The following is a 16,602-nucleotide window of genomic DNA, read 5'->3' as shown; positions in this document are numbered from 1 at the left end:
GAAACCCAAGGAGGGGTCGCTATGAGTCGGGGCCGACTCGATGGCAAATAACAACAACAACAACAACAATATATGACAACAATAGCACAAAGATGGGTATAAATGAACTATATTGCTGTAAGTATCTACATTTTAAGTGATGTAGGACAATATTAACTTTAACTAGTGTTTTGATAATTAAAGGACATATTTTTTAAATCATTAAAACAACCTCCTAAAACACAAAGAGGTATAGGTAAACAGCCAACAGATGAATTTCAGTGGAATATTCAATATTAAATATTAAATAAAAGGAGACCAGAAAGGAGACTAGAGAATAAGAAAAAAGAAATAATTGAAAATAAATAGGAACATAATAGAAATAAAACCAACCCTATCAATAATTACATTAAATAGGAATGAAGTAAGCACCTCCAATTAGAATTGTCAGACTGAATAAAACAGAAATATTCAACTATAACTTATTTACAAGAAGTACACTCAAAGTAGAAACACAACCAGGTAAGGAAAATGATGGGAAAGATACTCCATGCAAACAACAAGCATAAGAAATCTGAAGATGCCATATTGTTGTTGTTGTTGTTAGGTGTCATTGAGTCATCTCTGACTCATAGCGACCTTATGTACAACAGAATGAAACACTGCCCGGTCATGTGCCATCCTCACAATCTCTGCTATTGTTGAGCCCATCGTTGCTTCCACTATGTCAATCCATCTCATTGAGGGTCTTTCCCCTTTTTTTACTGATGCTCTACTTTACCAAGAATGATATCTTTCTCCAGGGAATGGTTCCTTCTGACAACATGACCAAAGTAGTTGAGACGAAATCTGGCCTTCTTGCTTCCAAGGAGCATTCTGGCTGCACTTCCTTGAGGATAGATTTGTTCATTCTTCTAGAAGTCCATGCTACATTCAATATTCTTTGCCAATGTCACAATTTAAATGCATCAGTTCTTCAGAAGCCTTCTTTATTCGTTTTCCAGCTCTCACATGCATATGAAGCAACTGAAAATCCCATGGCTTGGGTCAGAACTATCTTAGTCTTCAAAATGACACTTCTGCTTCTTTTGTGGGCTACATGTGGTTTTCTTCTTTTTTAACCATCCTTTTGTCATCTTTGAGTCATTTCTTACACATGACAACTCCGTGTGTACAGAGTAGAACTGCTCCATTGGGTTTTCAAGGCTGTAAACTTTCAGAAACAGATCACCAGGCCTGTCTTCCTAGGTGCCTCTGAGTGGGTTTGAACTGCCAACTTTTTTGGCTAATAGTCAAGTGTTTAACCATTAGCGCCACCCAGGAAACCTTTTACAACCTTTTAAGTACGTAAAAAGAAGCCCTGATGTTGCAGTGGTTAAGATTTTGTCTTCTAACCAAAAGGCTGTGGTTCAGACCCTCCAGCCACTGCATGGAAAGACAGATGTGGCACTCTGCTTCTGTAAAGATTATAGACTTAGAAACCCTATGGGACAGTTCTACTCTGTTATGTAGAGTTGCTATGAGCAGGAATTGATTCTACTGCAAGGGATAAATATGTACCATTCTCAGCTTGTGGGCTCTATAAAAACAGTTCAGATTTGCTTTGCAGTCTGTAGTTAGCTGACCCCTGGTATAGAATATCTGTATAACACTATCAACTATGCTGTTGTTGTTGTTATGTGCCGTCGAGTCTGAGCCGACTCATAGTGACCCCTCCTTGGGTTTCCGAGGCAGTATCACTACGGAAATAGATTGCCCCATCTTCCTTCTGAGGAGTGGCTGGTGGGTTTGAACTGCCAGCCTTCTGGTTAGCAGTCAAGTGCCTTAGGCACTACACTACCAGAGCTCCTATATTAATCTTGAAATTTATAAAACTTCAGAATAAACATTTTTCTCAAATGCATATGGAATATTCACCTAGATAGACCATGCGTTGTACTACAAAAAGAAGTCTAAATATATTGCAGAAGATTTTACAGACTGTGTTCTCAGACCATAATAATTTTTATTAAAAAACAGTAACTATAAAATATCCAGAAAAGTCCCAAATATTTGGAAGCTAAACAACACACCTCTAAACAACCCAAGAGAAATTATAATGGAAATTAGAAAATAGTTTTTATTTAATGACAATGAAAATACAACATCTAAATTTATGGCATGCTGTTAAAGCAGTAATTGTATAGGGAAACGTAAGCTTTCAATGCTTGCAGAGGAGAGAAAAGAAAGCAAATGGGGTAAAATGTAAATAGTGGATGAATCTGGGTAAAGATATTTCGGAGTTGCTTATATCATTCTTGTTATTTTTTGAAAAATATTTATTGTGATTTGGGTGAAAGTTTTCAGAGAAAATTCATTTTCCATACAGTAGTTCATACACATTTTGTTTCATGATATTGATTGTAATCCCCACAATATAACAGCTCTTCCCACTTCCTCCCTGTAGTTACCTCTTCCCTGTGTCCTTCTTTCTGACACATTACTGCCCCCTAAGCTATCTACTTGTGCAAATACTTATTTTTTGTATACATTAAAATTTTAACAAAATAAGAAATTCCAAAAAGTCCCCTGAATTTTATATTTAGCCAAGTTGTTATTCACATGTATGGGCATGAAGTAAAGACCGATATACAAGATTGGGTTGAGATTGTTGACTATCTTCCTTTCCATTCACACAATTCCTTGAAAAGACCCCCAAAATAATGAATATGTATGAAGTTCTGGAAAATTGTTAAAGGTAACATAAGCAAACAAGACATCTCATTAACTACTAAAAGACAGACATTATATAGAATCATATTTATGGGGACAATAGTGGGGAAAACCACAGCTGAAACAGAGATACTCTACATTGAAAGTGTACAAATCTGAAGAACAGTAAACAACAAATTAATTCATTATAGAATAAAATTAATTAAAGAATAGCTTTCAGAAGAGGAGGTTGAGTAGCTGGGTCCTCCCTCTCCCCTTTCATTTATCAAGGATCAGGTTGAAGGTTAGAAAGACATTTCTCTCTACACCAGTGGTTCTTAACTTTACCTGCACATTGAAATTGCCTGGGGAATTTTTTTTCCCCCAGGTATTTTATTGAACTTCAGTTTCACCCTCCTGCCAGAAATTCTGATTTAATAGGTCAGAAACATAGCCTAAGCATCAGATCTACATTAGGTACTATAGTAAAGGAGGCAGCCTAAACAAGAAATATACTTGCCTTATAAAACTTATTGGTATAGAGTAACTGAGAAGTTTGGTCTTGGTGTAAAAAATATGGCATGTAGCTCTAAGGAATAGGAGAGGATACAAAAATGTATCAAAATAATGTATTATTTCAAATAATCAATAAGTGGACGATTTAGTAAGTGAGTAATGAGTTAAAAAAAAAGAGAAAAACATAATACTGGAATATAACCACTCTATTTATAACAAAATACTTTCCAAGTAGATTAAAAAATTAAATCAAACATGGAAATCAAAAGACACAAGGAAAAAATACAGGTAGCTATTTTTATCATCTTAGGTAGTAGATAGATTGTTGTTGTTGTTATGTGCCGTCGAGTCATACCTGACTCATAGCGACCCCTCCTTGGGTTTCCGAGGCAGTATCACTACGGAAGTAGGATTGCCCAACCTTCCTTCCGAGGAGTGGCTGGTGGGTTTGAAACCGCCAGCCGTCTGGTTAGCAGGCAAGTGTCTTAGCCACTATGCTACCAGAGCTCCCAGTAGATAGATAGTCCTAACAAATATGCCACATTATTGAAGCCCTAAAGAAAACATAAATTCACTCAATAAAAATTCTAAACAATAAAGCACATTGTTAAACAGTTAGCAATACAGCTAAAAGTGAGAAAAATATTTATAGTGTACATTAAGACCAAAAAAATTCCTAAAAATAAAATTTAAAATTACTTTCACAGATGAAAGGGAAAAGGACTTAAGCATATCACACTTTTATAATAAAAAAAAAAAGAAAATGTAAAGCAGTAATATTCAAGTTACTACAGTAGCAATCTATAAATCAAATATTATTTTAAGATCCTGTACCAAAGAAAATTCTGACTAATAAATAACCTAATATCCTTGAGTTTGACGATCTATTCCATTCCGTTGTTTACAATAAATTTACTTACTAGCTTTTGTGCTTTCTTGACTGCTTGCAATCATTTCCTTTACAGATATTTTTGGTGCTCTCTTGCTACCATGTATGGTTGTTGTGGTAAGTCCCTTCAGTTCCCAGTGGGTCCAAAAGCTTTTTGGAGGTTTTAAACCTGTTAATGAAAAACATACATTTAGTAAAACAAATTAATATTTTAAAAATGTCTCTTTCCAAGAATTTTTATTATTGTCATACATTTCAACTTCACAAAAGCCCTGTAAGTATTGTCTGCCTAAAGTTGCAAATAGCAGAACTTCAATACAGAAGTGTCTTGTAATGTGAAACAGTGAATTAGCCAAGAGCTAAAACTCAATAGCATCTTCTAACTCATAACTTTAGGTACTTTTATAATTAAGGTCAGAAGATCTGGTCTCAAGAAGAAAATATGATTTACCAAAAAGAAGTCAGCCTCAGCCAAGAAATCAGTCCATTTACATCCACAAATGGACATAAAAGGAAGATAATCATTGTGAAAACTAGAACAAGACCTAAATAACCAACAACAGTAGATCTGTACAGTGGATTATGAAGTAGGTATTAAAAATATCTTGTAAATATTTATTTATACAGAAAGACACTCATGATATATTTTTTGTGAAGAATAATTTTACGTTTTTGTGTTTGATTATATACATATATAGCTATTGCCTAAATAGTAATACGATTATCTCTGAGTGTAGGTGATCATTATTTTTTCAAATATTGCTTATCTGTATCTCCTTTTTAAAATGACATTTATGAATCAATTAGAGTACTTGCTATGGATTGAACAGTGTTCCCTAAAAATGTGTGTCAACTTGGCTAGGCCATGATTCCCAGTATTGTGTGGCTTTCCTCCATTTTGTGATGTGTAATGTGTTGTAAATTCTAACCTCTATATGTTACTTAAAGGAGTTCTCTCTGGTGGGTAGTGGCTGAGGCATTTTGCTGTTAATCAGAAGTTCAGTGGTTCAAACCTACCAGCTGCTCTGCAGGAGGAAGATGAGTCAATCTATTTCTGAAAAGATTTACAGCCTTGGAAATCCAATGGGGGTCACTGTGAATTGGAATCGAATCAGTGGCAGGGGGTTTGGCTTTTTTATATGTTAATCAGGCAGGATGAATGTGAGGTATATCCTGAGTCACAGCCTTACAAGAGAGTGGGACTCAAGCCATATCCTTATTTAAGTCACACCTTATACTCAAGTCACACCCTTGCTTGAGTCACACCTTTTATCTTAAAAGAGATAAAAGGATAGAATTTGAGTAGAAAGGGACTACTACTACCAAGAAAGAAGAGCCATGAGAAGAGCTCATTCTTTGGATCCAGTGTCCCTGTGCTGAGAACCTCCTAGACTCAGGGGAAGACAGGTGCCAAGACACTGGAGATTTCCAAGAAATTCCCTAGAGCTGGTACCTTGAATTCTGACTTCTAGCCTCCTAAACTATGAGAAAATAAATTTATGTTTGTTAAAGCCATTCACTAGCAGTATTTCTATTATAGCAGCATTAGATAACTATGTTGTTGTTATGTGCCGTGGAGTCAGACCCGACTCATGGTAACCCATCCTTGGGTTTCTGAGGCAGTATCACTATAGAAGTAGATTGCCCCATCTTCTTTCCGAGGAGTGGCTGGTGGGTTTGAACCACCAGCCTTCTGGTTAGCAGTCAAGTGACTATGACAGTACTCAAAAATTAATTTAAGATGATCAAATTTTGTTACTTTTAATATGTGTAAGATTGGATTTAATCACCTAGGAATAAGAATGAGAATAATGTAAATTCCTTTCTATACTTCATATGATTGTTCTGTGGATCAATTGAGGTAATATATGTTAAAGTGCTTGAAAAATGTCATTGCATATACAAATATGAGCTAATATTATCACTATTTCTATATATCTATACATTATATTTTCTATACTCATAAATACAACTAGTACTTTCTTAGTTGTGAGTGTTCAATAAGGATTATTTGCTATATTAGACTATCAAATTAGAATTTTTAAGTGATTTTAGATACAGATTAACAATTAATCACCACTAGAAAAAATATGCAGAACTTTTCAGTTTGATTCATTTGAAGACTTCTTGATAGATTGTTTAATGTTGAATAATTCTTATATTTCTGGGACCAATCCTACCTAGTCCTCATATATTAAGAGAAATAAAATTTATTCCTTCAACAAACACTGGGTACTATGTGCTTGATACAAGGACACACAATTCAATACAACAAAGTTCCTTCCTACCTTTGAGGCAGACAGAAAACTATTTAGCTCAGTACCTGGTCCATAGCAAGCCCAAGTTCCTTTCTGCATTGTTCCCTTTTCAAGTAACTATTGGTTGAGCCATCACAACATTACAATATTAATTGCAAATTAAACAATTTGATCTAGTAACTAAACACAGACTCTTCCAAAGAATGGTATTAATTTAGGGCCCCAATCCTCAAATGAAGTGTGTTCTACATTTTTAACTTTGACAACTTCTATTAACTTTGCAAGCATCTATTCAAGGGTTTCCTAAGGAATATTTTTTTACCATACTGGGGTTAGAAATAATGGCATACAAATCAATGGGATTAGACACACAGATATCTTTGAAATTACATAGTAAATTATATATATTTTAATTTTTCATTTTTATTTAATTAAATTTAAACAGGCATATAAAGAGTCAAATCCACTGCCATCAAGTTGGATCCAACCCATAACAACCCCTCCTTGGGTTTCTGAGGCAGTATCACTACAGATGTAGATTGCCCAACCTCCTTCTGAGGAGTGGCTGGTGGGTTTGAACCACCAGCCTCCTGGTTAGCAGTCAAATGTCTTAGGCACTATCCCACTATCCCACCAGAGCTCCCATAAAGAGTCAAATATTATAGAACCCAGTAATTCCCTCACACATCCCCAATACTATATCTGCTTCCCAGAAACAATTGCCTTAATTTGTATTCACTTCCATATCTTACCTTCAAAAAGTAGTTATATGTAACTTCTTGATGTTTTAATTTTAGGCAGTATCTATTGACATCTCAATATAGGATACAAGGATTTAGCAATCTCTCATTTTCTTCTCTCACCATCATGAGTTCTATTCCAGCCACATAATTTCAAAGGTATTAAATTAAACTTTTCACTTGCTAACTTTCAATACTTAGATTAATACTCTATATATTTACATGTAAATACATGTAAAACCCTATTCACAGTTAAGGTGGTAACATTCTTTCTTGAGAAAATTTTTATTTCCCTGAAGTTAATAACTGATATTTTTGCTTATTTTTTAATATACTTATATTTAATTTCAAGGAGCTCTGGTGGTGTAGTGGATAAGGCATTTGCCTGCTAACTGGAAGGTCAGCAATTCAAACCCACCAGCTGCTCTGTGGAAGGAAGATGGGGCAATCTACTTCTGTAAAGATTTACAACCTCGGATACCCAATGGAGGTAGTTATGAGTCGGAATCGACCCGAGGGCAGTGAGTTTCATTTAGATAATTAATTTATCCAACTCCTCCCTGCTTCCCAATTGTCTGTGTTGCTTCTGAATACATTCAAATACATTAGTTACTCTCTCAATTAAATAATCTTGAAGACATCTCTTTCAAAGCTTTCTGTTGTGCTTCAGAATGAACTTTTTTGTTTGTTTGTTTTTAGGCTCAGTGTACAGCTGTCATCCAGGGAGCTCACTTCACCATTTTGGGGGGATTCAACAGTTCCTTCTGTTACAGTCCCTATTTCTTGGACCCTATCTTTCTTGTCCTGTTCCTTAATTCATTCTTTATTTTGTTTATGTGTCTTCTCCAATACCATCATAAGAAAGGATATATGCAAAGTAACTGTTTTTGGGACTTGCATATCTGAAAATGTCTTTAATTCAGCTTACACTTAACTTGGTAATTTGTTGTAGGGTGCTAAGTTATAAATTGTCCCTCAGAATTTTTAGGGCATTGTTCCATTGCCTTTTAGCTTTCAGAGCTGTTGCTAAGAAGGCTGACATCAACCTTTCTCTTGATCTTTCTGGTTCTTTGAAAGATTTAGTCATTTCTCTTTGTTCTTAGGGTTCTGAGGTTTCACAGTAATAAGCTGTTGTGTGCGTGTATTTTTATTAATTGTCCAAAGCATTGGATAATTCCTTTCAAATTTCAAGTCTGGGGAACTTTCTAAAAGTACTTTGATTTTTTCCTTCTTTACTCATTATGTGTTCTCTCTTTTTGGATATAGCACAGAAAATTCAGACCTAAAATATCAAAAAGCTGAAGGACCAGTTTCTTGTATCTTGAGAAGAATGCTTAGATTACTGATTATCAGCCTTTATTCTTCTCTAAATATGAATTTAGGGCCACAAATTACCCTCTAAATATCATTTTAGCTGCCATCTTATGTATTTTTATATGTAGGCTTTTTTTTAATTTAGTACAAAACTATTTTAAAATTTCCATTATGAAATCTTCTTTCACCAATGGGCTACTTAGACATATATATTTTTTCATTTTCTAAATACATGAAGACTTTTCTGTTCTACTTGTTTTTTGTCATGGTTTGTAACTCATTGCATTGTAGTGAGAAAACATGTTCTATATGATTTAAATAGCTTGAAATTTGTGGAGGTTTGATTTTTGGGTGAATATATGGAGAATTTGGAAATATTTCATTTTTTAATGTTTTATATATTATAGAGCTAACATTTATTTATTTATTGAATTTTTATTTTTAATTTTAAGAGTTTGTTTTATAGTCAACAATATATGTGTACATTTAGTTTCACTCTCCATTTACCATGCCCAACCCTAACCCATTCTCCTCCCCTCCCTGCTCAGTAGCACTACCCCTGTGTCCCTCATAGTTGTGCACTCCTGTTTGTCTTGCATTTCCTCAGTGTGAATGTTGCCCCTCTGGTGCCCTGTGGTCTATTGCTCTAAGGGATGTATTAACTTAGAGCATGTAGAGTATGTGGGGGTGTCATCCTGGGTTGAGTGGTCTGCACGTACATCTTGTTAACTACTGGGCTGAGAGCCAACCCCTGGGTTTTATTCCAAGAGCAGAATGTATTCTAGGGACAGAGTATTGGGTGTGTGTGGGGGGTGTCTCATTAGACTTCATCCGACCAGTAATTCTGGTCATTATTGAGTTTTTGGATTTTGTTCCACGTTTTTCCTCTCACTCTATCCAAGATCTCTAGATTTGATCCTTTCCTAATGATAGGCACTGGTAGCCAGGCACCATCTAGTTTTTCTGGTCTCGAGGGCCATCATGTCCTAGGGTTGCTTGCTTCCAAATGCCCTTGTTTTTTTGCACTCTTCTTCACTTCCAATGATAGGAGACCATTAGCTTCTTCTTAGATGGCCGCTTGAAAACTTTAAAGACTTCAGTGGCTACTCACCAATGTAGGATGAAGAACAAGGCTTTTATGTATTTTGTTATGCCAGTTGAGTTTCGTGTGCCCCACTACTAAGGTCCTGAGATGGTAGATCTATTGGATCTCTCTCCCATAGTGTCTGGTTGTCTGTGAGGGATTGCTCTGCGCCTGTTTTCTATTGTTTCAGTAAGGACTGAAGGTATTTTGTATCATTGGTATCTGTGCAAGACTAGCCTCTGCTAAGTCTATCCTTGGTCTAGAGTATACTCCTGTTCACTGACCCCCATCTGATCCTCTCAGATGTTTATGTGTTTCTCTGTAGCCTGGTGTTTGGTGTTAATGGTCACGCAGTATTGTGGACACATTGGTTGGTATTAGCATCTGTCGTCTATTTCTTATGTGCACAATTCGGTGCCTTTCCTTTTCCTAATGTTATCATGGTGGTCACAGACTCTTTCCATACATCCCTCCCCTTACCCATGTCAGCATGTAGGCCCCAACTAGCCCAAAATTAATCCCTGCACTTCCCTCCCCATCCTGGTAACTTACAAAGTGAGATCCCTTTCTCAAGCAAACCCTTCTCTGTCTTTTTACAGTAATGGGCTCATACAGTACTTGTCTTTCTGCAATTGACTTATTTCACTCAGCATAATGCCCTCCAGGTTCATCCACGCTGCAAGATGATTTGCGTATCCCTAATTGTTCTTTAATGTGGCATAGTATTCCGTTGTGTGGATATACCATAATTTGGTTATCCACTCATCCACTGATGGGCATTTAGGTTGTTTACATCTCTTTGCTATAGTAAATTGTGCTGCAATGAACATAGGTGTGTATGTATCTGTTTGTGCGCTCTCACCTCTTTAGGATATATTCCTAGTAATGGAATTGGTGGGTCAAATGGTATTTCTATTTTCAGTTTTTTAAGGAAACGCCATACCGTATGCCACAATGGTTGTATGATTTTACAATCCTACCAGCAGTGCACAAGAGTTTCAATCTCTCCACAACCTTACCAGCATTTGTCATTTTCTGACCTGTTGAACTTTGCTATTATTGTAGGGTGAGATGATATCTCATCGTTGTTTTGATTTGCATCGCTCTAATGACTAATGATTGTGAGAAATTTCTCATGTGTTTGTTGGCTGCCAGTATCTCATTTTCAGTGAAGTGTCTGTGTAAGCCTTTTGCCTATTTATGAATTGGGTTATTTGTCTTTTTGGTGCTGAGGTGTTGAAGTTTTCTATAGATTTTGGAGATAAATCCTTTATCAGATATGTCATAGGCAAATATTTTCTCCCAATCTGTAGGTTCTCTTTTCACCCTTTTGACAAAGTCTTTCGATGCACATAAGAATTTAATTTTTAAAGGGTCCCAGTCATCTACCTTCTCTTCTACCTCCTGTGCATTCTGGGTTATGCTTGATAGACTATTTATGCCATAAATTAGGGCCTCCAGATTTGCCCCTATTTTATCTTTGATGAATTTTATAGTTTTGGGTTTTACATTTAAGTCATTAATCCAGCTTGAGTTTATTTTTGTGTATAGGGTGAGGTATGGGTCTTGTTTCATTTTTTTGCAAGTGGATATCCAGTTTTGCCAGCACCATTTGAGATTGGCTATCTCTTCCCCATTTAATGGGTTTTGGACTTTTGTCAAAGATCAGCTTTCCATAGATGGATGGGTCTATAATTGGTCTATCTGACTATCATTGTACCAATACCATGCTGTTTTGACTACTGTGGCTGTATGGCAGTTCTTAAGATCTGGGAGTGTGATCTCCCATTTTGTTCTTCTTTATCAGAAGGGTTCTGCTTATCTGAGGTCTCTTTCCTTTCCATATGAGGTTAGTAATTGGTTTTTCCATGTCCTTAAAAAATTTTGTTGGAATCTGGATTGGGATTGCATTAAATGTGTAGATTGCTTTAGGTAGTATTGACATTTTCACACTATTCAGTCTATCTATCCATGAACAAGGCAGGTTCTTCCATTTATGTAGAGCCCTTGTTGTCTCTCGTAGTACTGTTTTATCATTTTCTTTGTATAGGTCTTTTGTGTCTCTGGTGAGGTTAATTCCCAGATATTTTATGTTTTTTGTAGCTATAGTAAATGGTATTCTTTCCCTTATTTCTTTATCAGGGGACTCTTTGTTGCTGTAGAGGAATCCAACTGATTTTTGTATGTTGACCTTGATTCATGCCACTTTGCTGAACCTCTCTATTAGTTCCAATAGGTTTTTTTATTGAGTCCTTTGGGTTTTCTATGTAGAGGATCATATCATCCACAAATAGAGATAGTTTTAATTCCTCTTTGCCAATTTGTATGCCTTTTATTTCTCTTTCTTGCCTTATTGCCCTGGCCAGGACTTCCAATACAATATTAAATAGAAGTGGTGATAGAGGGCATCTCTGTCTGGTTCCCGTTCATAAGGGGAATGCCTTGAGTCTTTCTCCATTAATACTGATGTTGGCCACTAGCTTTCCATATATATCTTTTATTATGTTGAGGAATTTCCCTTCTATCTCTATTTTGCTGAGAGTTCTGAACAAGAATGGATGTTGGATTTTATCAAATGCCTTTTGTGCATCAATTGATATAATCATATGGTTCTTTTCTTTTGTTTTATTTATGTGGTGGATTACATAGATTGTTTTTCTGATGCTGAACCACCCTTGTAAACCTGGTATGAATACCACTTGGTCAGGGTATATTAAGTTTTTGATGTGTTGTTGGATTCTGTTGGCTAGGATTTTGTTACAGATTTTTGCATCTATGTTCATGAGGGATATTGGTCTGTAGTTTTCCTTTTCAGTGGTGTCTTTCCCTGGTTTTTGGTATTAGTGTTATGCTGGCTTCATAAAATGAGTTTGGGAGTATACCATCTTTTTCTATGTTCTGCAATATCTTGAGTAGTATAGGTGTCAATTCTTTCCTGAATATTTGGTAGAATTCTCTAGTGAAGCCACCAAGGCCAGGACTTTTCTTTGTTGGAAGTTTCTTTTTCTTTTTTTTTTTTTTATGATCTGCTCAATTTCTTCTTTTGTTATAGGTCCATTCAAGTATTCTATCTCTGAGTGGGATAGTTTAGGTAGGTCTTGTGATTCTAGAAACTTGTCCATCTCTTCTATGTTCTCAAATCTGTACAGTCTTTCATAATATTCTGTCAGTATCTTTTTTTATTTCAGTTTGTTCTGTTGTAATGACACCCTTTCATTTACAATTCTTGTGATTTGGATCTTCTCTTTTCTTTTGTTAGATATGCCAATGGTTTATCGATTTTATTCATCTTTTTGAAGAACCAGCTTTTTGTTTTTTTGCTTTTCTCTATGTTTTTTTTTTGTTTGTTTGTTTGTTTTCTGTTTCATTTGTTTCTGCACTGATCTTTATTTCCTTACTTCTAGATACTGTAGGATTCTTTTGTTGTTCTTTTTCTACTTGCTGGAGTTGATGAATTAGAGTGCTGATTTTGTTGCTTTCCTCTTTTTTGATGTATGCTTTTATTGCCCTAAACTGTCCTCTGAGTACTGCTTTTGCTGTGTCCTACAGGTTTTGGTATGATGTATCTTCATTCTTGTTTGTTTCTAGGAATTTTTTTTTTTTAATTTCAGTTTTTATTTGTTCTATTACCCAGTAGTTTTTGAGCAGTAAATTGTTCAGCTTCCACGTTGGATGTGTTTTCCTTGATCTTCCCATTTTTAATTTCTAATTTTATAGCATTGTGGTCCAAGAAGATGCTTTGTAGTATTTCAATGCTTTTGAATATATTGAGGCTTGTTTTATGTCCTAACATATGATCTATTCTGGAGAAGGATCCATGTGTACTGGAGAAGAATGTGAATTGTGCTTTTGTTGGGTGGAATGCTCTGTATATGAGGATGAGTTGGTTGATTGTATTGTTGAGTTCTTCTTTATCTTGGTTGAGTTTTTTTCTAGTTGACCTGTGCCTCTTTGTGGTGTGTTACAGTCTCCTACTACTATTGTAGAGTTGTCTATTATCCCTTTTAATTCAGTTAATATTTGCTTCACGTATTTTGGAGCACTTTCACTGGGTGCATAAATATTTATTATCGTAATATCTTCTTTGTCAATTGACCCTTTCAACATCATATAATGTCCTTCTTTGTCTCTTATGATGTTTTTCACCTTAATGCCTATTTTATCAGAAATTAAAATATTGCCACTCCTGCTCTTTATTGACTACCATTGGCTTTGTATATTTTTTTCCCACCACTTAACTCTTAATTTGTTTTTATCTTTGTGTCTAAGGTGGATCTCTTGTAGGCATCATATCGATGAGTCTTCTTTTCTTATCCAGTCTGCCACTCTCTTTCTCTTGATTGGTGCACTTAGTCCATTCACGTTGAGTGTAATTAGTGATAGATATGAATTGGCTGTTGTCATTCTATTGTGCTTTTTTGTTGTGTTGTTGGTGTTTCCTTGGTTCATATACTTTTCTGTGCTGAGTTTGATTTGCTGCCAAATGCTTCCTCTCTTTTCTTCTTTATTGTTGGTTTTGTGCTTATTAAAACCATATATTTTCCTTCCTGCTTAGGGGGATTGCTAATTTTCTCTTTGATTACCTTGGAGTACATTCTTGTCTCTACATTTTTAGAATAGTGCTTTCTATGAAGACATTGCCCTGTTTTCCTCTCCATTTGGAAGTTTGTATCTAGAAGTTTTATTCCCTCTAATAGGTTAGTTGTTGTTGTCATATGCTGATTGTCTTCCTTGATTTTTAGTGTCTTATATTTTTAGTGTCTTTTATGGTCTTATTTTTAGTTTCTATTTCTGATTTGGTTTTAGTGTTGATGTCACATATCCTGATTTTGTTGATCTCTGTTGTGGGTCCTCTATGGGAAGAACCTCCTTAAGCATTTCTTGTAGGGTTGGTCTAATTTTCACAAAACCCCTTAATTTCTGTTTGTCTGGGAATGCCTTGATTTTGCCTTCCTATTTGATGGCTAATTTGGCTGGATATAAGATTCTTGGTTGGAAGTTCTTTTCCTTCAGTATTTTATAAAAACCGTCCCATTGCCTTCTTGCCTGCATGGTTTCTGCTGAGTAATTAGAGCTCAGCCTAAATGTTTGATTATTATAAGTAATATTTCTTTTGTCCTGGGCAGCTCACAAATTTTTTTCTTTGTTTTTGGTTTTGGAGAGTTTGATTATAATATAGGTTGGTGTTTTTCTCTTGGGATCTATCTTGTATGGAGTTCTATGAGCTTCTTGGACAAATATCTTTTCTTCCTTCATGTATGGGGGAAGTTTTCTGGTAGTAAGTCTTCCATAATTTTCTCAGGTTTTTTTTTTTTTTTTTTTTTTTTACCTCTTCTTATTCTGGAATTCCAATGAGGCGTATGTTGTTTCTTTTCATGTTGTCCCATATAACTCTTAGGTTCTCTTCATTTCTCTTAAATCTTTGTTCTAATTTTTCTTCACAGGCTGGTGTCCAGGGATTTGTCTTCTAGTTGGTATATGCTTTCTTCAGTCAGTTCTATCTGACTCTTTCACACTTCTACTGTACTGTGTAATTCTGTAATTTTGGTATTCATCTTCTGGATTTCTAACTGCTGTTTTTGTATGAGTTCTGAATGTGCATTAATCTTGTTATTTTGTTCTTGTATGATTTTCCTGAGTTCTTCTAGGGAACTGGGTTCTCCTTTGCTTCTCTTTGGGGTTTCCTTAGGCTTGTAAAACTCTATAAATGTATCTTCTAAATTCCTTCTCAGGTAATTCTATTGCCTCCTCTTCCTCCATGTTTAGAGACCTTTGTTTGTGGTTTTGCTTCTAATGCCTTGTCCTGTTTTTTTGTTGGATTTGAGGTTGCCTGTTGTTTCCTAGAAATACTGAGTTTGTCTTTAAATGTTGGTTATGTGTTGTTTTGTTTTGTCTTGGTTTTATGATTTAATATTTTGAAAAGTGGAGCAAGTGTTTTTTTTTGGGGGGGGGGTTATTGATTCAGGTGTGCTGGGTTGCTCTGCAGTTTTCTTTGTGATGATGGAATCAGTGGGTGGAATATGGATATAGGTCTCTGTCGTAAAGAGGTTTTAGAATTCAAGCTGGCAGGTATTATGGTGGCTGAATGTGATTTTTCTATTGGATGGGTGAGGGTATAGGCGGAGAAGGTGGGAGGAGAAGAGAGAAGGAAGGGGAGCTCTAAGTTGCTAGAGGCAATTTCTAGGGCTTTGAGCAGGCTATTAATGATGACATTGTACTGTTATGCACAGGCCCACAGCTCAAGGTCAGCAAAGACTTTGGTTATTAAGGGGTTGCCACTTTCCACCAGCCTCAGACATATGCAAAAAAGCCCACTCCTGAGGCCCCTGCATGCAAAAAAGCTGACCCAAGACAACTGCCTACAATCTGCTGTGGGAGTTCCTCTCAAACCCTGTCCCCTTGTGGCACCAAAGACCTCTCTCCTCAGGTTTCAGTGGTGCTGGAGTCAGAGAAATGTCCACTTGCATCCAGTGGACCCAAGATTACTGACAAAGTCAAGTGCTGGCCCCCATCATGCCAAAAAAGCTGGCCCAAGCTCATTCAGTGATCTCCTGCGGGAGCTCCTCCCATGGTCTGCCCTCTTGCAGTGCAAATCGTCTCTCTGCTTGGGTTTCAGCAGCTCTGGAAGTGCCTGCTCACACCCAGCAAGCCCAAGTTACCTATAAAAGCAGGTGCTGAAGGTAGATCCTTGGGGTGATCACTAGTATGCTGGTTTGGTCACTGGTATGCTGCTATAGTGTGTCTTCTTCCTTAACCCAGGGAGGTCTTGGATGGCCCTTCTCATCTGCCCTCAGGGAGGTCTCTGATGGACTTCCTCACCTGCCGGTTGGTGCTCCACAGGGTAGATCTTCTGTTCTTGTTATTTTTTTCCCCTTCCCCTTTCTCCTTTCTAATCCTACTCCCCTGAGTTTGGAGCACTCTGACTCAGTGAGTTGTTCAGAACACCAGAATCCCTAATTCAAATGCTGCACCTAGTTTTTCAGGCACTAAGATGCTAGAAGGAATTAGCGTGGGGACTACTGACAAGACTCCATTTTGAATCTCGAGAATTTGGAAATATTTTATGTGTGCTTCAAATGAATGTGTATTTTGCAATGGCAGTGTTCTATATCTGCTCATTAATTTGTTTTT

The 16,602-nt window shown here is 36.4% G+C and overlaps 1 protein-coding gene across 1 annotated transcript in view; it reads right to left on the bottom strand.

Annotated features, from left to right (window-relative positions):
- The window catches only part of FAM227B (family with sequence similarity 227 member B), a 318,111-nt gene that overhangs the window by 184,767 nt on the left and 116,742 nt on the right, over positions 1 to 16,602 (bottom strand). Inside the window, exon 9 of the mRNA XM_007935308.1 lies at positions 4,107 to 4,244. Within this exon, the coding sequence (XP_007933499.1) occupies positions 4,107 to 4,244 (138 nt within the window). The remainder of the gene's footprint in view (positions 1 to 4,106; positions 4,245 to 16,602) is intronic.

The sequence above is a fragment of the Orycteropus afer genome, unplaced genomic scaffold (assembly GCF_000298275.1).
Source record: "Orycteropus afer afer isolate SDZICR_OR568_19922 unplaced genomic scaffold, OryAfe1.0 scaffold00026, whole genome shotgun sequence".
Taxonomy (NCBI): Eukaryota; Metazoa; Chordata; class Mammalia; order Tubulidentata; family Orycteropodidae; genus Orycteropus; species Orycteropus afer.
Note: the sequence above shows the minus strand (reverse complement) of the source record. Positions and strands in the feature narration are given on the sequence as shown.